Source organism: Mugil cephalus, chromosome 18 (assembly GCF_022458985.1).
Source record: "Mugil cephalus isolate CIBA_MC_2020 chromosome 18, CIBA_Mcephalus_1.1, whole genome shotgun sequence".
NCBI lineage: Eukaryota > Metazoa > Chordata > Actinopteri > Mugiliformes > Mugilidae > Mugil > Mugil cephalus.
Window position 1 is genome coordinate 11,587,727 of NC_061787.1, and position 26,874 is coordinate 11,614,600.

General features: G+C 41.6%; 1 protein-coding gene across 2 annotated transcripts in view; it reads right to left on the reverse strand.

Moving 5' to 3' along the window:
- Window positions 1–794: 794 nt before the first annotated feature.
- The window catches only part of myo3a (myosin IIIA), a 51,262-nt gene continuing 25,182 nt past the window's right edge, over window positions 795–26,874 (reverse strand). For both annotated transcript variants that reach the window (XM_047612077.1, XM_047612078.1), the window contains exons 9-37: window positions 26,714–26,869; window positions 26,302–26,343; window positions 24,560–24,656; window positions 23,682–23,798; window positions 23,151–23,255; window positions 22,539–22,622; window positions 21,893–22,095; window positions 20,148–20,246; window positions 19,917–20,031; window positions 19,093–19,219; window positions 18,520–18,730; window positions 17,741–17,888; window positions 16,202–16,355; window positions 15,795–15,883; window positions 15,584–15,713; window positions 14,534–14,616; window positions 14,254–14,295; window positions 13,058–13,138; window positions 12,759–12,964; window positions 12,523–12,634; window positions 11,931–12,093; window positions 11,755–11,841; window positions 11,560–11,683; window positions 10,268–11,480; window positions 10,037–10,181; window positions 6,756–6,847; window positions 5,517–5,557; window positions 2,141–2,422; window positions 795–1,296 (exon numbers count right to left, since the gene is read on the reverse strand). In XM_047612077.1, coding sequence (XP_047468033.1) covers window positions 1,182–1,296; window positions 2,141–2,422; window positions 5,517–5,557; window positions 6,756–6,847; window positions 10,037–10,181; window positions 10,268–11,480; window positions 11,560–11,683; window positions 11,755–11,841; window positions 11,931–12,093; window positions 12,523–12,634; window positions 12,759–12,964; window positions 13,058–13,138; window positions 14,254–14,295; window positions 14,534–14,616; window positions 15,584–15,713; window positions 15,795–15,883; window positions 16,202–16,355; window positions 17,741–17,888; window positions 18,520–18,730; window positions 19,093–19,219; window positions 19,917–20,031; window positions 20,148–20,246; window positions 21,893–22,095; window positions 22,539–22,622; window positions 23,151–23,255; window positions 23,682–23,798; window positions 24,560–24,656; window positions 26,302–26,343; window positions 26,714–26,869 — 4,663 coding nt within the window. In that variant the 3' untranslated portion in view covers window positions 795–1,181. The remainder of the gene's footprint in view (window positions 1,297–2,140; window positions 2,423–5,516; window positions 5,558–6,755; window positions 6,848–10,036; window positions 10,182–10,267; window positions 11,481–11,559; window positions 11,684–11,754; window positions 11,842–11,930; window positions 12,094–12,522; window positions 12,635–12,758; window positions 12,965–13,057; window positions 13,139–14,253; window positions 14,296–14,533; window positions 14,617–15,583; window positions 15,714–15,794; window positions 15,884–16,201; window positions 16,356–17,740; window positions 17,889–18,519; window positions 18,731–19,092; window positions 19,220–19,916; window positions 20,032–20,147; window positions 20,247–21,892; window positions 22,096–22,538; window positions 22,623–23,150; window positions 23,256–23,681; window positions 23,799–24,559; window positions 24,657–26,301; window positions 26,344–26,713; window positions 26,870–26,874) is intronic.

The following is a 26,874-nucleotide window of genomic DNA, read 5'->3' on the forward strand; positions in this document are numbered from 1 at the left end:
TGCATCCGCATGTTTTGTGGTTTGGATTGAAAACATAAAAGTTTATAAATTATAACCACAAATGATCATTTAAAAATTGCAAAATGAAACCCAGCCTCGCCACCTTCTTCTTCCCTATTGTTTTCTTATCATGTCTCCACGAGTGAGAGCAAACGCTCCCTGGGGGCATCCACGCTCGACCCAGACACATCTGTTATGATTCATGAATGTAAAATCGCCAGCAACCATTTAATGTCAAAATAAATAAATAAACCGATGAAAATAAACGGAACCCTTTGGCAAATACGGTCTACAGAGAGTCTGAATGGCTTATAGCAACCTTTATTTTAAATGTTCTTATTTGTGATTAAAGGTGGATTTTTTTTAAAATCGTTTTCCTTCCTCATAATCTTGTTGTATTTTTTGTTGTCCGTGTTTTGTCGGTATTTTTTTTTTTTTTTTTTAAGTCATATATGTTGTCTGTGTGTCATCGTGTGCAGTCAGCATGTAGCCAGGGATTCACTAACAATCCCTGTGGGGGGTTTCTCCTTCAAAATGTCACATAAAGGTTAGGGGTGGCATCTGAGGGGGGCGTTCAAAGACTACAGGAATTCACATGGTTTCATGTTAAGACGATTCTGCCTCATTCCAGCAGACATCTTGGACATTTTTCAGTTATTGTGGAAATAAGCAGATTTATTAATTTATTTATTTTGGCAAAAACCACAAATATGAGTAATTAAAAGACACGGTGAACATGAATATGTAAGTAAATGTGGAGCAGTGAAATGAGATCAATGCGAAATGACAGGAAATTTGATATATTTTAGGTTTAATTGATCAAACCTGATGTTACAGCAGAGCAGAGAATGTACATTTCTTACAACAGTGAAGCTGATAGTTAAACAGATATGTTTGACAAATGAACTGAGAAAAGACTTCAACATGTATCAATGACTAGATCACACATCTCATGAACAAATCTACATTTACAGAAAGTTTATGTTCTCTTATTATTTACATTCACTCTATCCTGTGTTCAGCATGTAGCGTGGAAATCAACGTGTCCAGCGAAGTCAGCAGTTTTTTTTTTTTTGTCTAACTAAAGGTGTTGTGAAAGCTGAAATGTTTATGTTAGAGTGCAGTGTCATTTGTAACATGATAAAATATTCAGATTTTGGTGACGAGTTTCCTCCCCGTGTTCAGTACTGTTTGATGAGCCTTCGTCTCTGTGACGTCTTCCTCAGCAGATGTCTGAAGTCGTAGGGATTGTCCTCGCCGCGACTCTCTGTGGAGGACATCCTGGGACCCAAACGCCTGTGAACGCAACACGGCAGAGAAAAAAACAAAACAAAAAAGAGAATTTCACCACAAAGAAGAAAAAAGGCAGAAGAGTGCAGAAAAAAAAAGATGAAAAGATTTACATTCAGGAGGAGGTTTTCACAGTGTTTATCTTCTTTAGCCATTTATCATGCGCTGTCTGAAGTAAAGGCCAGGCGGAGGAGGTGATAGATGAAATTCATACACGGACTTGTCCTTTAAACAACTGGAACGCAGTCTTGCATATTTGGGGAAATGGAAAACGAAGGACTACACATACATTCAACTCACTTGATTTATAATAGAAAAAGAAGGAGAATCCGTGTTTTCTTTCTTTTCACTGACATAAGTGAAAGTGCACATTTGCAGTGTTTCCCTCCACATTCATTCTGGCTTCACTCGTCGTTTTAATCACCTGTTTGAACAACTAGTCCACGGCACGTGATGCAAACACGTGTAGAAAGAACAGATTTATTCAGAGCAGGCAGATCAAGAGTTTACATGGTTACATAGTTTCTATTTAACCATTTATATCTGAATGCAGAGTCCTTCTGATCAGGAGAATCTACTCTGGTTCAGGTGTTTACATGAGGCATTTTACTGCGATTAGACCATTAGTAGCGTCCATGTAAACGTAGCCAGTGGAGCTAAGTGTCTCCAAACAGGAAGTTGTCTCTCGGCTGCTCTGAATCATGTTATGAGAGTTGGTATTTGTGTCTGAGTGAGTTGTGATGAGCTTCACAAAAAGATTTAGTTTGTAAACAGTTATCAGTTTGCTCTTAAAGGACATGTATTTGTTTCCAGGCTAACGCGGCCGTCGGGGACACAGATGATGACGTACCTGCTGTCCCTGGGAGGTCTGGAAAGCTCTGGTTCGGTGACGGCTCTCTCTCTGGTCGGCCGGCCGGCTCCAGGCGGCCTCTGGTCCGCGGGCTGCCTCTTGTCCATCGAACGCCTCCTGTCCACGGACCGTCTCCTGTCCATGGAGCGTCTCCTCTCCACGGAGCGCCTCCTCTCGGGCATGCCGCTGGGCGAAGGCTCCTCTGTGGATATGGAGGGTTCGGACCGGCTGGTGGGCAGCGCCCGGTAGTACTGGTCGTCCACATCCAGCAGCTTCCCTGGACTGGAGGGGGGACACGTTCAGACTGATTTTAACGTTGTAGCTGATGCATGAAGTAAACTCTTTCTAAACTATGAACCCTTTATTCAGTGTTTCTCTCAAAGTAACTGTGGTCTCATCGACTGGTTTAAATTAAATTCAGTAAAATGTCTCTGCTTGTAACAACCTATCATGGAGGAAACGGGTAGAAGGATGAGTATTAGGTCCTTCCCACCATCCAGCCTCTCTCTCAGCTCCAGGGTGAAATTATTACTCTTCCCTCTGATTTCCATTTGAGAAGTTTGGACAGTTTCCACATGGAGATCAATAAGCCTCTGAGATTATTAACTACTGCCCAGGATACTGATCTCACTCTAAAATTGCGACCTGACCTTATAACTGAGGTTCTGAAGACCGGGTCGGACACAGTCATCCCGCTGATGAATCATGATTAATGTGCTGCTCTCGAGCTAAAATGCAAATTTCCCCACGAGTGTAATTACCTCCCTGTTTGTCTGCACCATTGCCTGAATTATGTGACGGATGCAGCCGTGGCATTGAAAACCTCAATGACATTGGCTCGCACAACATTTAGTCATTTATCAGATTATCAGCTTCTACTCACAGCGCCGGATCAATACTCGAAATAATCGACTGAGGAACATAGGAGTGGACGTCGAGTAAAGATTAAATGAGTTAAACCGGCACAGACGACCTTTCAGACGTCACTTCTCAATCACCGTGGACAACGCTGACATTTTTAGGAATGAGATCATCGCTCCAGACTGAAATCTCTTCACTATTTGAGGCGCTGTGAAACTTTGTGCATACATTTATGGCTTCCACATGATGAATATTTCTGACTCATTAATTTCCCCATGAATATTAAATTAACTTCGGTGAAAACTATATAATGATGATGTCACCTCAAAGATTGCAGTTGTGTTTTGTGCTAATTAGGAAATGTTGGCAGGATAAAAGTTAAGAATAATGAATGAACCTCCCATTACCGGAACATTTCAGAGCTCAGTGTGGTGTCTCTGGCCGTCGTCATCTTGGCAGTGCCTTACTCCACCTAACTCCTACTTAATTTAAAAATGGGCAAAGTGGTGGGAGCTGAGGTAGGTGACACTTGGGAAGACAACCTGTAATATCACCGCCAAAGTAGCTTAATTATAAATAACTTTGCGCCCAAATTCACCCTTACAACTGCCATGATTGTGGGGATTATCCATACAGACCCAAACAATTTTTGTACCAGGTTGTAAACATGTTTATTTCTGCTGTAAAATTGCACATCTCAACATGGAGGTTTATGGTGATTGACTCACTGGTTCGGTCGAGCCTCAAGTGGACATTCGAGGAACTGCAGTTTTCCAGATGCTAACACTGGTTTGAATCAGTCAAACTCATTTTAGTTCAGGAGCCACATACAGGCCGGTTTGATCTTAAAGAGGCCGGAGCAGTAACACAATAGTGTGTTAACCTATAAATAACTCCAAACGCTTCTTTTTCTTTAAGTGCAAAAAAGTGCATTATGAAAGTGTTCACATTTAATGAACTGAACCATTATAAATCATGAACAACTGGACTTTTGTTAAGAAAAAGTGCAATTATTGCTTAGTTTTAGGTCTCACTGTTGTCCACATCTCTTACTAAAACTGTGACACCTGAGAATAGCAGTTACTTTTATTGGAAAAATTGTAGTTAATGTCTTCATTGTCATTTTTGGCTAAATCAGGACAGTGACTGCGGTTAACACAACCGAGCAGTATGTTAGCATGCTAATTTTAGCTCATGTAGCCCACCACTGCGTGCGTTAGTACAGCTGCTAGTGGCTAGTGGATGTAGCACATCCTAAATAAAAGTAAGATTACATACAGTCTAATTTCCAATGTTGATAAATACATTTGTCCAACAATTATTATGCAGGTACCACCAGTATATAACAGCACATGACTCATACTGCTCCTATTTGTATCCTGTATCACATTATTATGGCAAAAGGACCCAATTGTAGTTTAGTTTCTGTGGAACCTCTTCTCAAGTCTATTTAGCTCCAGGGAACCAATTAATCCATCCAGTTCTTATGTTTTGAACAGCTGTAGCTGAGATTGGAAACAAGACATTGCTTCCTGTATAATCTCCAACTAAACTTCCTTAACGCCAGATGCTTTGATCTGCAAATATAAGAAGTTTCATCCGTTGTGACTCACACCACGTTCTGTCCCTCGTAGACGGAGCTCGAAGTAGTCGATGGTGCCACTTAAACGTAGATATCTGTGTTACACAATCACGATTTCACTCCCATTTCTCCTCCGGTTCCCTCCCATTTACTATCGTCACCGCTGAACACTCAGTTTTCACTCCTTGCCACCCACATTTTCCCGTCTCCCATCCTCCTCCTCCGCTGTCAGCTCCAGCCAGAGATGCTATCGTTCCTGCTGACCTTCTCATCCTTAATGATGCATGTAAACTGCTCCTGTCCATCGCCGGCTTTATTTATCTGCTAACAAATTATTACCCTTGATGTTGGGTGCTGTGTTGCATTATGTGCGTGTGCGTCAGGCTGGCTCTTTGTGTCTGTTGTGTGTGTGTGTGTGTGTGTCTCTTCAGCCTGCTGTGATAAAGCACCCTGGCCCCTGCTTGTTCAGCCAGCCCTATCGGTCTATCTGCACCCCCTCACTCTGGGCGGTATGCTCACCTTGTGGCCTGTACGACACATACATATGCATGAACATATACATCCACAGGCTCCTTTTTATATTTTAGAAGCATCCGATCTACAGAAAAATGTATATTCTTTTTAAATCCTAACACGACCATCCAGGGTACTGATAAAACTCCACCGTACACATGAACTGCTCCTGATTCCTCACATTAAATTTCATGGAGTATATTCAGCCAATGTAACTGAGGTAAAAAGATGAGGGCAATTACTTTAACTGAGGATGTGTGTGATGCTGCAGATCATTAAGTTTGGACCCAGACACTGTCCTTATGTCATTGCAGGGCTGCAGTCGTTAGTCTGGAGAAGAAGTGGCAAGCGAGCGGGCAGCAGGCCAACCTCTTTTAAACTGTAGCGTTAGGTTGCTAAAATAGAAAGGTTGACACTTACTCCTCTTTCCGGGGCCTGCGTTTGTCATCCTGGACAGATCGCTGAGTGGAGACAGACAAAGAAATTATTACGACGAGTACAAGAGCCAAAACTGATGTTCAGGTGAAGCACAGAAATCGCGTTTCCAACAACATATCTGATTAGTTTTCATCACAGACTGAATATGTGTGTAAATTATGGCCTAACAATGCATATGAAAGAGGGATATTTGTTGCTCAGTCATTGATGATCCCCAGAGGATAAATCCTAATGGTCCCAGCTGAGGCCCTGACTTTTCTTTGGGAGTAGCAAAGAAGTTTTCCCTGCAGTGAAATATCCAAATATCTACTAAATGCTGCACATTGATAGTTCCAAGATGGAATTTTACCAGTATATTTGGGGATTTGAGCTCAACCGCAGTTGGAAGAATTGTCTCTGGACATTCATGACACATTTCATCAAATGCTTTTTACAACTCCCTAAACGTATTTTGATTTATGACCAAACACCTGGATAATTAATGGCCATTAAATCACCATTAGCGTCCTAAATGTCAGTGTTTTTGGTGGCACGTCGCACATGCAGCATTGTGGTGTTTGCTGCTAGCTAAGCTCAAATGTATTTATTTTAATAAAATTTAAGACTTAAATATATATATATATATATAATGTATATCTATCTATTATTTAATATATCTTATATATTATCTATATATATATATATATATATATATATATATATATATATATATATATATATATATATATATATATATATAATGCAGGTACACCTTGTTTACCTTTTCCTAATATTGACTCTTTTGCTTTAGGGGCTGTGACGTCCCATGTTGGGAATTTACAAGCTGCTCTGTCACAGTTATTCACCGTTAAATCAAAAATAGTGTGTACAAACGTCATGCCACCGTGTTTTATATGTTGCATGTCTGGTTCTCATTACCTATTGATCAGATTATTGATTAGATGCACAGTACGTACAGCGTATAGTTCAGAGCTGCAAGTTGAGCTTCTCTGAGCTTTGATAATGTGCACTGCCATTATGAAAAACTAAACAAAACATGAACATCACTGGTCAAATACAGTGTCTGCCTTGCCTTGGGAACATAGGTTTTAAAGAGTGCTATTAAAGGAAAAGAAAATTGCCGATCAATAGAGCGCTGTAAAGCAGTTATGGTGGATGCTGGCATCAATTCTTTGCTGTAGAAAGTATCTGAAATCGTTCACGGTCTCTGCTGGGACTCACATGAATCAGGTTGTAATAGGTGGAGTCCTCCGGTGTGTTCAGGGTCTTCGGGGGCTGTGTCCTGCGAGGGGTTCTAGACAACCTCTTGTCAGCTGTGAAGCAACAAAGACAGTTGAGAACATCAAGCTGTTTTTTTCTAAATAGTTTGGAGCAATGTTTGTGTTTGAGGCCAAAGTTTGCAGATAATTGTGCATTAGGGTGCAGTTGTTGTTGTTTTTTTGTTTTTTTTACATTTATTTAATTGATTTAAGTTAAGTTTGTAGTGTGTCTGCCTCTTATCTTACAGCCTCCTATTTTCTCCAGAAGTTTCCAGAAGAGCTGAGAGCATTACTGGCGAATACGGCTTTTGTCTGGGCATTTCTAAAGGTTTAAGTTTGTGTCGTATACATTTGTGATGGATTTTAAACACCTGCAGGTAACTATACTTAATTTATAATGTCACTCTTCTTTGGAAACTAAGCTGAGGTTTAATTTATTCACTTCCAAGAAAAAAACAAAACAATAACTTTTTTTTTTAAAGAAAAATATTTTATTCCTTTTTCTGTCTTGCTTCAAGGTTCAACAGACAAATACGGAGGAGATATCAGCGTAAATCTGTGAACAAAATATAATGATCTGAAGTGATATGAGGATTTTTGTGGGTTAACGTACGACCAAATCTATTTCTGAGACGACTGCTACATTAACGGCCTGGTCGGAGCTTTGTGATTCATTTTAAATTATTCCATCTTGCTGAAAGATTCACAACTGGTCTTGACAATCAGATGGGCAGAGCGCCTGCGGGGCTGCTACTTGCGGCTGACTGGATGACTGTAGTGACTGTCGAGCGCCAACCGACCCCCTGTTGACCTTTGACTTGATCGCGCTTATCGAGCTGCCCTCAATACATAGCGCAGTTTAACCCCAAGGCATCTGGTTGGGTTTGAATTTTCCAACGGAGATTATGTGAAACAACAACAAGTGTCCAATAACTTTGCGTACGATTCCCAGCGTGGTATTGAACATGAAGTGAGACCATGTGTGTTTGTGACAGAAAAAGCTCGGGAGCCATTTTCATCCTTGACATTTCCCATACTGGAGTGGATGAATTGCAATCTGTCGAAATTTATCGTGAGTGATATCCTGTGACAATTTCCGTCATCTGTGTTATTACAATTAGAAATATATTACAGTGACCTTTGTCCATTACTCATTATTAATCACTCTTCACTGCAGAGGAAAAACAATCCATCATGTGCAGAACCTCTCAGGTAAGCAGGTAAAAGGCTGAGATATTATTGAACAACTCCAGCTGAAAGGTCACTCTGTGTTGCTGAAACAAGGAAAGCCAATTTTACACACTGTCTTATTAATTCCCGCCATAATTGTTGGAAACGTCGGCTCGCAAAACATGATTAACATTCGATGACCTTTCCCATGAAGAACAATGTGACTGGCGTCGCTCTGCTTTCATCGCGCACGTCGCAAATGATTCCGTTTATTCTGTCAGCGGATTTCATGAGGACAGATTAGCGGCGTCCGTGGAGAGCGATGACTTAGCGGTGGTGAGAAGTTATAATCTAAGAGGAGTTGCAGTAGCCCTTGGAAATAACACTGATAATTTATTTTGCCTCACCCCAGGCAACGTGCTGTGCTGGAGCTTGGAAAGGGCAAACGTGTCCAGATTAAAGGAAGAATGTACTATGTTATACGACTCTCATGTCCGCAAGGTAGACATGTAGAAAGTTAGCTTAGCGTAGCATAAAGATGAGACTCTTTGCAAAGGGAAAAACATCAACATGTTAAATGTCATAGTAAGGGTAAAAATTTTTGTTATTTGTCTTTAACAAAACTTTACCATCTCTTCCTGTTTGGACTGTTTGCTAAGCTAAACACCTGCTAACTGAATAGCACATACGCCATAAGAACAGATATGATTTTCCATCAGAAAGCAAATAATTCCTCCATATTTCAAACTATTCTCTGACATAGTTTCAACACAAAATCAGATAATTCTGTCCAGTGAGTTACAGGCCAACATTTCAGAAGACTGTTGACTTTTATCACGGCAAAGCCACAGTGAGTTAGCTTAGCAGAATTATATAAAAGGACCTGGCTTTATTAATAAAGCCCCATTTATTTGTTTTGATCCCTCAGAGTCAAAGTGAAACTAAGTTTTTAAAGTTTAAATAGCACATTCTTCCACAATATTACAAACATTTCATTCAAAGGCAATAATATGCTTGTTCAGTTAAATGCTCTCAATGACTCAACTGCTTTGCTTTGTGTGATGTGGTCAATATGGTCATCTCGTTGCTAAGCTAGTTAGCTTCTTAGTTTGCCGACTTTAAGGTCCTTCTGTACTTTGATATCACATTTTGGCTACATCTCGACAAAGTAATAATGTAAAGAAAGAAACTACTTCGTAAATTAAACATTATCTAGTTTTGCTTTAAAGTAAGATTTTGTTTTGGCAGCTATAAAACATGCCTAGGAAAAGACTTTCACAAATGATTTTTCACAACAAATTAAAATCTGAAAATCATTTAAATAACACATCAATGACAGAATATTCACGATGCCACTGTGTCATCACACACTTAAAAAGTTATTTACTTGAGACACTTGAACCTACGGAGACAGTGACATTTCAAAAAGCAGGACAGATCTCGCAAATACTGTAAACTCTCAATTTGCTGCGCGCCCCCGCTCACCACTTCGGAAGCAATTACAGTTATCGCCTGCGCAAATCACATTTTTGATGACACGTCGGGAGGAGAAGCGCTTCCTGTTTTGCCACTCGACTTTCTCAGGTGTCCTGATCTAATGATGAAGTCGCACTGGCAAAATGGAAAAGACAAAGCCTGTCCAATGTCACCTTCTACTGCAAGAGGACGCTAATAAATCTGAACCCTTTTTCTCTTTTCTTTACATCCAAAAAAATCGTAGCAGGAAAAGGCCCATGAGCAACAATTCATGGACATCTACAATCAAATTTTGAATATCAGCCTTTTCTGTCCTCTATGTGTGGAGGGAAGTGACTCAGTTGCACTCTGACATCTTTGGCTTAATGTGTCTGAGCTCAGATTTGCCCTGAATTGGATGTATTCGCACTAAAAAAAAAAAGACGACTGAAAGATCCCTCCTTAGACAGGCTGCTGTTCTTAATCATTTGACGGTTCCGGGCTTCAAAAGCAGAACCAAAACTGCACATTAACCTCAGGTCAATCCATGCCTACATTATGAAATATATTTATTGCTCTATAATCTCCCTTTCACGGGGCCACTGTCACTTATCTTACTTGATTGGTGATGCTGGGGAGCGTAGCCATTGATTGACTTTCCCCTCACAAACATGCCACCGCTATCCGGGTTTGATTGATGGGCCTGGATGATATCATTCAACTTCTGCTGCAGGGTGAGAAAGTCCTGAGAAGACTTTGTGAGCTGTTGAAGAGATCGGGAACACATGATGGGCAATTAAGAATAAAAATGATAGCACAGTTGCAACAAACCCTGTTAAAGGCTTTTACCTCTTTGGAGAATTGTTCTAGTTGCTCGGCCTCATCCTGCGCCGTTTGCTTGTTGGCCTTCAGGTTCTTCCTGTCCTTGTAGCCTCTGAAGTTACTCTGGATCTTCACCGCAGCCTGTTCCTCCTCCAGTCTTTCTCTTTCAGCCTCGGCCTCGTCTTTATGTTCTATCATCACATCCGTTACATCCAGGGCATCCTCCTTCACCTCCTCCTCTTCTGCATCATCGGGAGTTTTCTTTTGTGCTTCTCTATCTGCTTTTAGTTTCTTCCTATCTCGATGGCCCCTGAAGTTGCTCTGAAGGACAGTAGCTGCTTTTTCCTCGTCCAGTCCCTCCAGGTTCTCAGGACGAATGTCCTCCTGACATTCAGGCACTGGTTCCTCCGCCTCATCTTTTGGAGGCTCTGGTGAATCCCCCGGTTCCGTCTTCCGTTTTTTGGGAATCTTTCCCTCCTCCTCGAGTCGTTTGCGTTCCTTGTGCCCACGGAAGTTGCTCTGAAGCACAACGGCAGCTTTGGCCTCGTCTGGATCATCACTCGTAGAAGCCTCAGCTTCAGCTTCTGTTGATTCTTCTTTTTCCTTCTCTTCTTCTTCTTTTTCTTTCTGTTTCTTAGCTGGGATCTTGCCTTCTTCCTGCAACTTCTTTCTCTCTTTGTGACCGCGGAAGTTACTCTGGAGAACAGTGGCTGCTTTGGTTTCCTCCTCTAAGTCAACAGCTTCATCCCCTGCGGTCTTTTCCTCTCCACTTTCCTCCTCTTTCTTCTTACCTTCCTCGTTCCCTTCATTCCCACCATCTGCGTCCCCAATCACGGCTTCATCCGCCACTTCTGTATGCTCTTCGTCTTCTGGCACCTGAGTGTGATCACTGTCGTCATTCTCCTCCGCCTCATAAGTACTTTCTTCATCTTCATCATTCTCCTCTTGTTTATCGGTTGTCTTTTCTCCTGGAGCAACTTTTTTATTTTCCTCACTCGGTATCCCCAGCTCTGCCCCGGCCATCGTCTTTTTTCTCTCCTTAAACTTCTTCCTCTCTTTGTAACCCCTGAAGTTGCTCTGAAGAACCACGGCGGCTTTGGCTTCCTCCTCCTCGTCCTCGTTCTTTGCTTTGTCTTCTGCAGCAGAGGCACTTTCTTCATTGGTGCTTTTCTCAGGTTCTGGCATCTGTTCCTCCTTTTCTTTGAGAGCCTTCTCCTCTTTCTCTTTCTCTCTGGCTTCCCTGGGATCAAAATGCGTCATTGTTAGAGAACAGTTTACATTTTCATAGCAGTATTGTGCACATTTCTTATCTCTCGTACTGTTTTCTCTTGAAGCTTTTCCTTTCCTTGTGCCCTCTGTAGCGAGCCTGAATCTTGGTTGCTGCTTTGTTCTTCTCATCTACCAGCTCCTTGTATTTCTTTTTTGCAAGGTAGCCCCTGCAAACTGAAGCGGAAATGTAAAGCAATGTAACACACACTAAGCTGTTAATTAACCTTACAGACAATTCTTCTTACCAGCCTGAAACTGGACGATGAAGGCCTCCAACTTGGCTTTGCTCTTGTCCTCAGCGACCCTTTTCCGAGCTTTCTGACCTCTGTAAGCTGGACAATAAAGTGTGAATTGGTACGGCTGCATCACAACACTTTTTCATATCCTGGGACACAACCAGAGTGCACAGCCGCTCACTAACCTGACTGCAGCACCACGGCGCTCTGCTCTCGCTCTTTTAATATCCGCCGGTAGCGCTTGGCTCCCAACCAGCCGCGAACGCACGCCTGGAGCAGGATGACTCGCTGCGTGGCCTGCTGTACCATCAGATTGAGATGTTCGACGTGGTAGTACTTGAGGAACACCTGAGAGCCAAAACACAATTAAAATGCGCTGTGATGAGGGAGATCATAGAGTTGTAGAAACAGCACTGATTCGCAGAACATTTACAGGTACTGAAAAGGGAAAAATGTCTTCTTGTGTCTCTGCAAAAGGTGAATGTGCTCGAATTTTCAAACCATTGCAGTGTAGTGGAGACTTGGTCTGAATGAATTCAAATACAATTATGTTGGGAAAATAATGAGACTTTATAATCAATAATAATTATACTTTGAGATTAGTGCTATTTGATTGATAACACAACTACTCTCCTTCTCTTTAATTAGTAAGGTTGGGCACCACTGTCTTGCCAAGGTCAACACCATTTACTAATTTACAATCTTATAGGTTAAAAAGGAGAGATAATATTGTTAAAATACAATCAGTTCAGTTAAAAGAAATACATCTTGGCTGACCTTAGTCTTCCCCATCGCCCAGTTCTCCAGCTTGGCCTTCTCCAGTATTGCCGCACAAGTCTCCGGAGTCGCAGCTGGCTCCTCGTCAGCATGGAAAGCCAATATGTAGTATCTGCAACAATCAGAGCGATCAGCCCGACACTAAAAACCAGTGTCAGTCAACAACAGACGGCGTGCTGATTTTTAATACGATTAACGCCATTAAATGAAGCCGTGACCAGCGAGAGGGCACTGACCTCTTTATAAAGTTAGCAAACAGGATGCGGTGAGAGTAACCCTGCCGTCTGATCTTGGCCGTCTCCAGAACGCCGGTGTACCGCAGCTGAACCAGAACCTTCTCCCGGTCAAACTTGTGCGCTTGGCGATCGTTGTTGGGCTTGATGCAGCGCACAAAGTGAGGCTGCCCCGCCACCATTTTGGACAACAGGTCCATCAGAGAGTACTGTAAAGACGTGACGAGTGCAAGACCAATGTGAATTTTGTCAGATCTTTTAATACATTTTTTTTGCTGATGAGATTAAAAACGAAATCCTACTCTGAAATAGGAGGCCACTGTCTGTGTTCTCATGTTGGTGGTTTCTCTAGGGTGACAAGCCGTCTCTCCAGCTTCACCTGGCTGAAAAAACAAGACAATAATCATGTCAAAAAAATAAATAAAATAAATAAATACTGCATGCATAGGTGTCTATTTACACTACTATAGTTTCTATATAGAATAAAATGGAGCATTTTGATCCGGAATACATCTGAATCAAACCTGATGGTAGTTTTAAACATTACTTTTCATCAAAACATTTTATCTCGTTTTAAAAAATCACCGTTTGCATTTGTATCGGCACACCAAGCAAGATTTTTTTGTGCTTTTTTACTTCCCGAGAAGGCTGCAAGAGAGACGGATGGATGGATAAACAAGGAGAAGGTCTACTCAAACACAACTTTTCTGAAAGTTCTATGTCAAAAATGTGTTTTACTTACTTTGCAAATCGGACAAAGAATTCAAAATCTGCCGCAATTAACTACAGCGTTTGCTCTAATGAAGCCAACAAGTGCTACACAGAAAGGAGAAGAATAAATGACACACATCTTTAAAAGCTCTACATTTAATTCTCAGCACAAACACCACGGAGGAAACAACCTTTATAGCAGCCGTCAGCCTAACACTGTTTGTTGCATTTAAATCACCCATTGTGGCTTCTTAAGAGCAAAGCCTTTGATGAGCTTTTTTTTTTTTCTTTTTTTTTCTAAAACATGCAGATGAATGGAAATAAATTCAAGAACTCATCAAACACAGTGCATTTAGACGTAGCCACTGTCGAAAGCATTTAGGTGAGCAAGTCGCCCGAAGCCTTACATTTAACCGCAATCTAAACTAATGCACTCAAGTAAGTAATTAAGCTGGAAGGAGGAGAGGCAGGTTGATTATTTAATCCAAAATTCCAAGTTTTAGTATTTGTTTAAAGCTTTTTTTTTTTTTGTACATAACCTGCAGACTGAGTCGTGGTGCTATAAACACAAATCCACCACAGTGATGGATATGAACCAGGCAGCAGAAGCTCTTACACTCAGGGGACGGAGGAGATACAACTGGAGGGAGCAGCACATTAACATGTATACGGGATTTATCTGCAACAACCTCAAACCGAACTACATTAAATCTATTTTTAGACTATCTAGAGAGGGCGCGGGTGTCTGCAGTGGTGAAATAAGACACAAACTGTATGGAGAAATTACCTCACTAAGAGAAAAAGAACTGTATAAGGTTAGCACTCCCATCTTTTAAGACAGAGGAAGGGGGGGAGGAGAAATGAGACAAAAGGAAAGAAAATTAAATCAAATGAGCTGTAATTACAGTAGAACGTAAATGGAAAACATGATAAAAACACGGGTGGCTGAAGTGTAATTCAAGAGCTTGTGGCGTACAAAGGGGGGAAAAATGAATTGAATAACTTTTCAGAGGAAGTTCTTTATGTGGGAGATAATACAGTGATGATGCAGACAGCGCTGTAAGTACCTTGGCGAAGGAGATGGTGCGTGTCGGGGTCCGCGGGCTTCGCATTGTGTTTATGCCTTTACCCTTGGTGTGGGCAAGGTTGCCTGTGAAATAAATGGAGAATCAGAGAGTGAGTCATTTAACTAGAGTTTCACATATATACAGAAACCATCTAAATCAGGGGTCTCCAATGTTTTTCAGGCCCAGGTCCCCCAAACTGACGGAGAGATTAAGTAGGGACGCCCTACCTGCTACCTGCGTTCTGTATTAAACTCAGCCTATTATAACATACATTATCATCATTTTGCATTCAGTATTTAGGTATTCAGATAATACACAGGTGCAACTGCCGTAAACATAAACATATCTATATATACCATGAACTGTCAGCTTCTCTTCTGCTAATATTGCAGCGCGCTTCTGGATTTCACTTGTGGACTGAATTGGCCAATTGCGGGAAACCCAACAGAGTCACTGTGTAATATGCGGCCTCGTGATTGGCTCACCACCGATGGGGTGGGGCCTACTGGGTACTTAGATTGACAGGTCTCAGCTAGTGCAGCGCTTTGTGTGAAACAGTGCACTGTTGACACAGCTCCTGTATCACTTGAATGAGTGAAGTGTTGACTGAAAGATGAACGTCTTCTGCCTCCATTTTTCCCTTCACTAAACTATGTTGGATTCACATTAATATGTATTTAAAGAAATTTAAATTTGTGGGGGAATTTTTTAAATAAAAATATAGAAAAATGATTAATCAACCAAAAATATAGAAAAATGCTTAATCAACCAAAGATTTTGCGAGCCCCCTGCTGCAGTACCTCCACACAACCCCTAGGGGTCACACCCCCTGTTGAAGACCTATTATCTAAAGGAACAGAGCTTTATGCAAATTTTTAATCAGGTGGAATAAATTATTAGTAGAAGCTCTGCTCAGTAAAAAAACAAAACAAAAAAAAACTGTGGCTATTAATGGAGGATATTCAAGTGGCTTTCTGTTGTTTAGGCCTCCTATTTTCATGGTCTTTGAAGGTAAAACACATTTTGAGAAGAGCTGTGTGTCAGTTTTACCTGTTTTTGTGAGGGGATGAGTGACAAGTTTGCGAATGAGCTCATTCTCTGAAGACCTCAGCAGCAGGACGATGTCGGCCGGAAGAGTCTCTCTGTTCTTGGCCAAGAAGCCCGCAGCGTTGTAAATCACCTTAAGAGTGGAAGGGAAAAAGTCATGTCTAAAAGACTGACAACCTCTGAGCGCAATTCAGTAAAATTAAATATCCGTTACCTTTCCAGCATAGTGGTGAATACCGAAGCCAAGGTCGACCCTCTTTGGCCTCCAGAAGCTTTTTGTCTTGAGATTGTCTTCAAATTTCTCTAAAATACCAAGTCGCACGTCAGTTAATTATTCCTACAAACAGCCGAGGCTAAGTGAGAAGTACTTAACCCCCTGCACTGGGAGGAAAATTACCTTACTGAAAAATAAGATCATCATCAACCAAGTACTGGTTTACTTTGTGTGTTTTTATAGATTTCAGGCAACGAAAGAGTTCAAAAAGTTCACCCTCGTTGCGCAAATGTGAGTTCAGGAAAGCAAATAAAGGACATTATTCTTAGTTTATAAGGCCAATAAAGCTGTAGACAGCAAATCCATCCTGAAACGGATTTAGTCCTGCGAGAATGTGATGAACTGACCTACGAGTGTCTGGTCAGTGGCCTGTGGGAAGCGGCTCTCCTCATCCAGCAGTGACAGCATCCCCATGGGCTTCTGCAGGAACAGGTCCAGGAGCGGCCGGTTGTCCTCGTACTCAATCAGCCGGGCATCAACCTCTTCGTTCAGGTACTCATCCTGGACAGGAGTGGGGGAGATTACCCTCTTCTCAGTAAGTGTGAAAACCGTTTGATGGAAGTCAAAGTCTGAAGTACTGATGGATTTAAGATAAAGATCCAGACAAAGAGCCCCCCGCCCCCCGCAGAATGTCAGTGTTTAAGTGTTTGTTGGTGTTTAGGTTGTAACATCAATCATACGATGTGAGGACGTTGCTGCTAGGCAACTGAGAGCTAGCTAACAGAGGCTTAGCAAGCTTTACCATAACTGGTAAGTGTACGTAAGTAAGAATAAGAGAGTGAATTTAGATATATTAACTTGTGTGTGTTGACCTTATGGAGAATATTGATTTACGAGGTTGTGAATACAACAAGGTATTGGCCAAACAGCAAACACAACCACATGTGAAGGCAGCACTAGCATACCGCAAAATTAATATTCACCCGAACATTAAATTAAACATCGTTAAAGCCATGCTTGTGAGTTTAACTTGACTTCAAAGCACAACACACGCGTTTTGCAAACACAAAATGGCCAAAATCATCCATTTATAGACAGAACCACGTGTCGTAACACAACCACTTCCTTATTTAGTCAGGTCCGGAGAGCAGAGCGAGCTAACCTGATCACATCAGGCTGACTCAGAGCTGCTACTATGACTCAGTGACATTACCAGAGATTTCTGAAGGAAAGGACAAAACGGGACCAAAACGACATCGAATCAGTCTGTTTATTTGAGCATAAACTACTGCTGCTGTGAGGCAAATTAAGCGTGCCGGTATATCAGCAGGGATGCAGACAGATTGTAACCACGAATGTAAACATATATGTAAACGTACAGGTGAAGGAGAAAATGCATATGAATTAGTGTTAAAATCTTAATATGTGCATATAGTAGTGATTCTTTAAATCTGTCAGGGTAGGTGAAGCTCATTAATGTCGTAGCACAGTACATTTTCCTTATGCTCTTAATATACGTGGCGGCAGTATAGAACAATGTATTTCTGGGCCCGGATCCAGCAATACCCAAGAGTGAATTTAAGTCCAACACTAAGTGTCTCCAACTCCTAATTGACCCTCGTTTGGGATGATTTATAGCACCTCTCCATGGGTGAGTCCAAATCGTTTAACATTAGCAAACCATTCTCTGACCCCCCCAAGGCAAAACACTCCCACGAGACGGCATGAAGACAGAATCGTGAGCCTCGCTCTGTCGTAAATAAAGACAGCAGCATATTTTACCCTTGCCATCTCTCTTAAAGCGCGGAGTGACAAACGATGACATGTTATCACAATTTAGATGGAAATGAGGCAGTACCAAGGTGAAAACTGCATACAAAGCGCTTTACAGGGGGAAATTCGAGCTCTCAGAAAGCGTTCTCTGATTATCGGCGGCTGAACTTTACCTGTTCCCAAGCAAATATGTGCTGGTTGAAGTAAAACTGGATCTGCTCATTGGCGATGTTGATGCAGAGCTGCTCGAAAGAGTTCTTCTTGAAGTTCTCAAAACCGAAGATGTCCAGGATGCCGATGTTCAGGCCCTTCTCGTCCTCTCTGGAGGTGCCAAGAATCAAAAGTTTGTTATTTGAAAAAAGCATATTTAGCCTCATTAGCAGCATGGCTCAGTCTGTCTGTCGATTAGTTTGATCCCGAACGGAATCTTCCATTTTTTGCTTGGATTGCCATAAAATGTACTTTCATGGTTTCGATTTTGGTCTTTGATCTACTCACTTTTCCTCTAGTTCCACTATGGCTTTAACACCTTTGGTTTACTTTATTGTGAAATGATTTTGTAATGGACCACTTGCTCACTGATCAGATCCTTAATACTTAATATGATCAAAATAGTTTTTTTTTTTTTTAATATCTTAATATCTTAAGAAGTTGATAATTTTATTGGGAATCTGTTGGAGCCAGAGATATTGAGGAAGAAGACCTAGTGACCATGTGTGCTTTCCCTAAAGAACATATAACTGAACTTTTTTTTTTTACTCCATTTAAAAGCTCTTCCAATTTTACTTGTTAGCCATTAACAGGATGAACACACTATGAGCTGATTAAAATCAACATGTATAAAGTTTAGTTACTTTAAACCCTCTTTTTTCTACAAGAGCAAAATCTTTGTGAGGTGACCTCATTCCTGACAACTAAATACACAATATCCCACCTCCTGCTCTGATCTTACCCTAGGTGGCTGTCAGGCCGCAGCAGCGTGTTGATTCGGTTGACAATCCAGCTGAAGAGGCGGCTGTAGAGAGCTTTACCCATGGCGTCCCTCACCTCCACCGCCTTCTCCACCGTGTTGGGCCTGACGATTGTCTCTCCCCGGGCCACAACGCAGTGGGAGGTCAGGGCTTCCTGGAGCTCGTCTGAGCGGATGCACAGCAGCGATGCCACTGAGGGGACATGAGATAAAGGATGGGATAAGAGCCATGGAGGTAATACGTAGAGGCTGTACAACATGAGCTGTTCTTCTTCTGACTGAGAAAGAGCAAACATCTAGAGAGGTGTTTAAATTTAGAAAATATAATTTAAACTCTTCACAATTTAGCGATAAAGAAATTTGTGTTTGGCAATGTTTTCCTATCATGCTGCAATGATGTGTCTGTACTGTAATGTGCAGCAATTTCCTTCACAGTAATCATTTTCTATATTTATCTCCGCAGCACATGGAGCCTTCTGCAGAGTTAATGACGAAAAGCAAAAGAGAGAGGAGGGGGAATGAGGTTGGTGATGAATAATGCCTCTCTCGTCTCACCATTGTCCAGGACAGCCATGTTGCAGATGTTGCTCTTGTCTGTTTGATGCTCAGAGGCGACGGGACAGAACTCGATATCACCGGCGTTGAGGATGGCAGCCAGAGTGCTGTAAACGCAGCCCAGCTCCTGCAAAAGTGACAGACGCAGACACAAAATAACTTTCGGGCATGTCCTAAGATCTTTTGACTTGACTTATCTGGTCAAAATGTGTGCACGTCAGCGGTTTGCCGCACTCAAATTGACCTTCAGAGTTGACGGCAAAGCTAAACGGATAAAGAAAAGAATACCATTCACTGAACCTTACTGACACAGTAAAATTGTCAAACCTAAAGGCAATCAAAAAAATATTGCAAAATCTGTAACATATACTTTCGACAAGTTTGGAGGGCAGAATTCGCCCAGTGGGCAGCTACTGTTACAAAACCATGTTTCAAAATCATTAAAACTTCTTCCACCAAACACTGTTATTTCATGCAAGACAAGACGCTCTGCAGAATAGGAAGCTGTTCCTCCAGAACTGCCAAGTGATTACCGGATAAGTGCTATTGACGGGCAGATCCCCAGAGCAATGAGCTCTTTGAGCTTCATTAGCCTTCGCAATGCCAACAGCTGACTGCCTACATGTGCCTGTAGCTTTACGCTTCATCACAAGACAGATGAACTGCTTTGACACTACGTTTGATACGTGTTACTTGTAGACTTTTATACATTATTGACGCAGTGCAGTGAGTGTGGGAGAGCATGTCCGTACGAATGCTGGGATCAAGGTTATGCTGTTAAACCTCGTGGGCAGGTCTTTTTCGTTTAGCAATTAATACAGTACCTCCAGGGTGAATCCAATGACTTTGAAACACTGCTCCACTGCATCAAACTGCTCCTTGTAGAAGGCGTTGCTCACTATGTCAGGCCCTAATTTAATGTGCTCGTTGCACAGATATCTGCAGAATGAAGAGGAAACACAAAGGTCAGGAATGGGTTCTCAGGATGTAGAGAGTCTGCAGTGTGAGAGGGAAATAACGGTGCTTGAAAGAAGGGTAAGGAATGTCAAACCCACTTAGGTGTTTTACTGTCAGAGAGCTTGTAGTGGGCTAGTTTCTTCCTGTCAGCCAGACCAGCGTAAATGTAGTAGAAGATGTGGAAGTTCCTCTCCCCACTGTGGAAAAACATAGATGTGGTTTGGAAATTTAAATTTTGAATTTTTTTTGCAGACTTGCTGATTTGAGAAAATAATAAACCATGTATTAAGTCAAAATGCAGAAAACCTCATTTGTTCTTTTACAATGATTTTACCTTCAAAGATCAATTTTCTTGTTCAGTGCTACTTTATAGAAGCTCAAGTCATAATTTATGACCAAATACATTAACAAACAACAGTGCTAGTTGTTCTTTTACCAGATTATTAGCATGAGAACACTGTAAAAACAGCAAGCAAAATATTCTTATATTCAATCAAATTATCTTGTATTAAGAAAAACAAATCTGCCAATGGGTGAGGCTGTTTTTGCTTGACAAAAATTCTTAAAATAGGCACAAAGTTATCAATTAAATGAGAAGTTCTTGTCTCTGAACAAAATATAAGGTGTATTTCTTTGATACAAGGATCTTTTGCTTTCTTGAAACCTTTTTGCAGTGATACTACAGCTTTATACAGTGAAGTTAATGGCTCTTGAATTTTGCATAAAACTTAAAGGTCAAAGCTTAAAGGTCCAGTATGTTGGATTTTGAGACATTTAGTGGTGAAGTTGCAGATTGCAACAGAATATTCCTCATTTCTGTTGGCTGCTTAAATCTATTCTGTAGATATAACCCAACATGGAGGTCTCAGTGGAGGATGACCTGCACCCTTTGTTGACATAAATGACACCAAACTGACATCAAAGAATTAACGGCAACAACCATTTACCTGTGACACCATTTGACATTGCCTGTGTCTGGGTCAAGTGGTACTTGAATACACCACGAACACTATAGTCAATAGCCATCTAGAACATATGTTCTGCACTTGCATGAAGTGTGGATATTAGGAGAGCTGTCATTATCTTAGAGGTTTGGAAGCGAAGAAAAGCTACAAAGCATCTGAATCAACTGAAAAGTCAGGGACAAGGGTCCAACTAATGCCAGTGGTACAGGACCCACCTCAAAAACATATGCTAATTGTCACCCAACAGCAGCAAACAACCATTAGCTTGGTGTGTATATATTCTTGACTTTTCAACAGAAAAAAATGTTATACCAGGAAGTTTTATACATGTTCTCTCTATCTAAAATTGTCCCCATGAGCTAAAATCTCTCTAAACCTCTCGCAGAGGAAACTGAAGGATAGTTCACAAAAAGATGTGGATTTACCTTGTTTGCTATCCTCACTCAAAGCAGTCAGACAGATTAATACCCACAGCCAAATCAAACCTTCCCTGACCTGTGTCTCTGTTTTCCAATGTTATATTTGAGTCTGACTGTGAAGTTCCACTAAGGACGCTTGCAATACTACAATCTTTGATCAAACAGGAAATAAGCTAGCCCCTCCACTTGACCTGGTCCGCTCCCCAGACACACGATAAGAGGCAAAGACGGACTGACTGAAGTGCAGGTGGAGGCAAATGTCACTAGTTTCAAATAGAGAAGCAGAGGTGAAACAGAGGGACAGACAGTCCATTAAGCACTGATTCCTGTCCAGCCGGCAGAAAAATAACCTTCAATGTTCTTCACAAAAACAACCAGATTTAAACTTCTATGACATTTCTATATCAAACGAAGGTCATAATGGTGCAAAATAATAGAAAGACAGGAAGTTATATTTACATCGCCTGGTGAATGACTCTGGATTTCTCCAGCAGATATTCGGATATCTGTGCTCCGACCACCGTTCCCCCGCAGGTGAACTTCATCTCCAGGTACTTGCCAAAGCGACTCGAGTTGTCATTTATGGCGGTGCAGGCGTTTCCGAATGCCTCCACCAGGCTGTTGACCAGCAGGATCTTCTCCTGCAGCGTCCGATTATTAGCCTGAATAAAACATTATTCCAGCTTAGCAAGGGAGAACTCAATAAACTGGAAGAAATGGAGTTGCCATGAAATGACACTTTTGCCTTTTCTTATTATCCCCTGACAGAAATGCCAATTGTCAACTGAAATGAAATTCTCTGGTCAGTTTAGGTGCAAATCTTGACTGACAGCAGCTGGAGCATCAACAAACTCATCGTATGATGCTTAAATTGTCTGGACGGAACGTTTTAGACACTCAGTCAGTCTGAAATGTTTCCATGCCAATAATTTATCATGATTTATAATCTCAGTCACAAGTCCATGTGTTTGGACTGCCTTTGGTTGACAGTTAACACTTTTTATTGTATGCCTGCTGCAAAGAACTTCAGAACAAAGTGAGAATATTAAAGAAAATTAGCAGAAAAGACATGCTGATTAAATGTTGATTAACTTTTATGACTCACCTTCCCGAGAACTGTCAGCTGCTGCACCAACAGGTGAGCACTCTCCGTCTTCCCGGCTCCACTTTCCCCACTGATCACAATACACTGAGCACAGGAAGTCACAGAGTCTTGTTTAATTGTATGTTAATACAGGAACTACTAAAAATTTGCCATGGTACAAACAATGCATTCATTTCATGTGGTAGCCATGGGAGATCCATATGTTTTGCATATTTGAGGAGACACATGCAAACAGACCAAAGACAATCACTGCAAATACTTAAATGTCATGCAAATTAGCCAGGGTGACTCACGTAGTTACTAAGGTTGACTTTTCATAACTGGAGTTGGAAAATTATGTAACATGTACGTACGAATGGGAAGGAGCTTCTCTCTCTCAACTCCATCAAAGAGACCAGTTCATACAAATGAGTGAACATTTTTCATAAGATTTGAGCTCCAGAGTTCTGATGCTGAGTTAATAAATAGTAATTTGGTTATGGTAGTTTTCTGTAGATGTTGATATGACACTTTGTAGAGACCCCTGAAAACACTGTTGTATGTGGTGCTGTTTGCAGCACTTCTCTACTTGAAGTGTGTTTCTGTATACGGTTGTGTTTTTGGCACTATTACCTGATCTGTGTTGTATGACACCATTGACTGGTAGGCAACATCAGCCACAGCGAAGATGTGCGGCAGGTTAGCTGTGCGTTTAGCTCCTATATACATCTTTGTGTGCTGCGAAGAAAAAGGAGTTGACAGAAGGCAAAACCACATTAAAGACGTGGACACCACACAGCAGATATTAACTGGAAGAAAACTTAATTTATGTTACAACAAAATGGATTTTTATCTTTTAAAACAACACTTTCACATTCTGCGAAGAGAGGAATGAAAAATAGCTGCAAACTCGATTCAAAAACATGATAATTGTGAAGGAAATGAAGTCAGTGAGGGGTGGAAGAGGCAGAAACACAGAGGCAGGATCTGTGAATGAGTGCGAGGATGGGGGGGGCTAAATGAGATGCAGCAGACTGGAGAACTGCAGGGACACTAATGAGATACGCCGCGCTGCATTCAGTGCATTACTGACCAAGGGCAGCAGCGGACGCGCACAGGAGCAAACAAAAGCGCACACATACATAAAGGCCGATCTCCACTGACCTCAGGAGTGTATATCTCCATCTTATGGAAAGGATTGACCGCGATGAGGATGTCTCCCACATATGTGTAAATCTGATCTCTTCCATAGCGACTCTGGAGATGCTCTGACACTGTGTTCTGGAAAAGAAAAGCACGGGCCACACACTCACCAAACAAAAGGATACTTGACGCCACACTTAAGCTTACGGCCAGGCCTCCAGTCAAAACCTGCGCGTTGGTGTATATTATTTTTGTAACACGGTGATTAATTTTCCTGTCGGCTCGCCGCCATAGACAGGTACATCAACAACGGGACAGATGCCTCCCTCGTAGCAGCAGAGCTACTCAGCTTGAAGGATGGCTGGAAATATCTGCTGCCAGCTGAGGCTATTTGTATCATTCAGCACGTCAGCGAGGGGCTCAGATTTGATGAATTGCTCTAAATGTGCGTGTGATTTTTTTCACATTGGAACATGAGAGATTTGGAAAAATGACGCTAAATGTTCTACTTAGCAGTGTTTTGGAAATAAATGTGACTAACTTCATATACAGTGGGGAACTATTTATGACAGTATGCACGTTAAAGTCATTATTCAGCTTTCATTGATCATGATTGATGAGATCGAATGATTCTGTGACTAAAAAGCTAAGCTAAGCCAAATACCACAATGTTTTTCTTCCACAAACACAATGGCTCATGTCAGAAGTCACCACTCGGTCCATTTAGTAGCTGCTCTGAAGCTTCTGACCGCAAATGACTTTTTGCTGAGACATTTTTTATTAAATGTAACACAAAAATATCATGTGAAGTCTTTTAATTCCCCCACATTGAAAAAGTGAAATCATGTAATCTCACAGTTACAGAATAGATCTTGAACAAAGTCTGGACTTTTTTTTACCTCGTCGAGAACTTCAAGAGTGGCGAGGTCTTCCACCTCGTCTGCGTCCGTTTGCGTCTTCATGTGGCTTCCTTTTTTAGTGTGTATACGTTCATGCCTGGGTTTCAAAGGACGCACAACACAGTCTGTTACTCAGCACAGCAACACTCTCACTTTGAATACCTTATGAGCACTACTATGGTTGGCTGGCATTTCCTGAGACAAAGTCTGTTTACTTTTAAAATTAACATCTAAATTGAAATAAATTGAAACATCCGTCCGTTCCCTTTCTGCACTGTTTGTGACTCAGTCGCAGGTGAAGGAAACTTGAAGACGATGGAAATAAACTCAGACAAAGCTAAAACCTTTTCAGTTCTAAATCTGCCGCGACGTTAATGGTTCATCGGGGAACAGCTAATTGCGAGAAGAAAATACCACCCAGGTTTATTTGAACAACAGCCTCTAAAATGCAGGTGAGTCACACGTAGTCATGTAAGTTTCAGGTGGGCGGCAGCACCCACAGATGTTTCTAAGAAAAAAATAAACTCTCCATCAGTCACTGCTGCTTGAATAACTGGTGAAATAATCATCAGATTAAAGTTCAGTCTCCTTTGTTTTAACTTGGATATACACTGATAATCTGCACAAGCCTCACAAGAACTGTATGTATGTATGTATGTATGTAGTCAGTTTTACTTTAACTAACATATTTACCATTTACTAAATCCAAACGTCTTAATTCATCACTAAAGAAATCTGGAATTATCCATAAATATCAAATTATTAGATGATGGTGGTAATTTTCATAATCATTAACTAGTGTTTTACTGCAAGAGATTAAGTATTTCAAACATGTGCAACAGTGGGGTGGCCATGCAACTGCCGTAAACATAAACATACCTAAATATATCATGCACTGTTAGCTTCTCTTCTGCTAATACTGCAGCATGCATCTGGGATTTCATCTGTGGACTGAATTGGCCAATTGCAGGAAACCTGACAGAGTCAGTGAGTGATATGCAGCCTCGTGATTGGCTCAGCAGCGACAGGGGCGGGGCCTACTGTGTAGAGGAGGCTTAGATTGACGGGTCTCAGCTAGTGTGGTGCTCTGTGTGAAACTCCCGTATCGCTGAATGAGTGAAGTGCTGACTGAAAGATGATGTCTTCTGCCTTTATTTATCCTTTACTAAAATATGTTGCATTCATGTTACTATTTATTTAAAGAAAGGAGAGGAAAATTGTGGGTAAAAATAAAGCACTTCTGCAACGGATCTACGTTGTCCATTGCCGTGAGCCTTTATATGTTTGTGTTGGTGTTTTGGCATCATTCTGTAATTAGTCTCTAAAAGCTGGACAGCTAGTCAGCTCTGTTGAGTTTCCCTGTGTACTTCAGAAGATCGGAATAAACAGCACTGGATTAGGGACAAATTTCTGTGCTTGTTCTGCTACGGAGAGACGGCAACGACGAAGCGCCTTTCAGCTCAACTACAGTTGCTGCGATCTGAGGCGCTGCGGTGCCTTTCTGGGGAGGTGCAGGCCATTTTACAGTGTAGAGTCTACAGCGTGGGGTGCACAGGTCCGACACACAAGCAGATGCACAACAGAAGCACAGTAGAACAATGAAAGGGTGGCAGCATGTAAGCAATCTAAGTACAGCCCATGTAGTTGATGGCCAATACATGTGCGATTACTACGACAACAAATCTCAGGCTGAACTAAAACAGCTCCTACTGTGGCATTAAGGTCATGTAGACATTCATTACCTGTCATTACTGTCTGTGCTTCTGTCTGTCTTTCCATGATGGCTTTAATGACAGAAATAGGATTAACATTTTTATCACTGCATGGGCAACACACACTTTGTGGACTCGTGCAGCTCGCACCTCGAGTGGAGCCGGCGCAGGATTGAGCTGTTGTTTGTGTGAGGGTGGCAGGGCTTGTAAAACATCCGGCGAGGAGGGTAATTTGGATTATACTGTCTGCAATAGCTAAGCTTCAGCCTAGCATATAAAAGCCGCTGACAGGAGGGGTCCACACTTTACGTTTTTTTTTACGGGTTTTACAACAAAAATCTATCAAACGCTTTACAGCGAGTGAGGATTCGGGAAACGGACAAAAAACAATCTCACAAACGCAGAAACGGAAACACGCATGCAAACGTCTTCGGGGCAATACCTTGTTTTTTCAATCACTCCTATTTGTTGGTTGAGATCAATGAGTTCAATCAATTGTTTCTGAAGGGTTTTCTCTCTGCCAACAATCTGCTTGATGAACACATGCTGGAGCAGGTCTAGCACATTAGGTCTCAGCTCAAAGTCCTTAATCAGACACCTGCG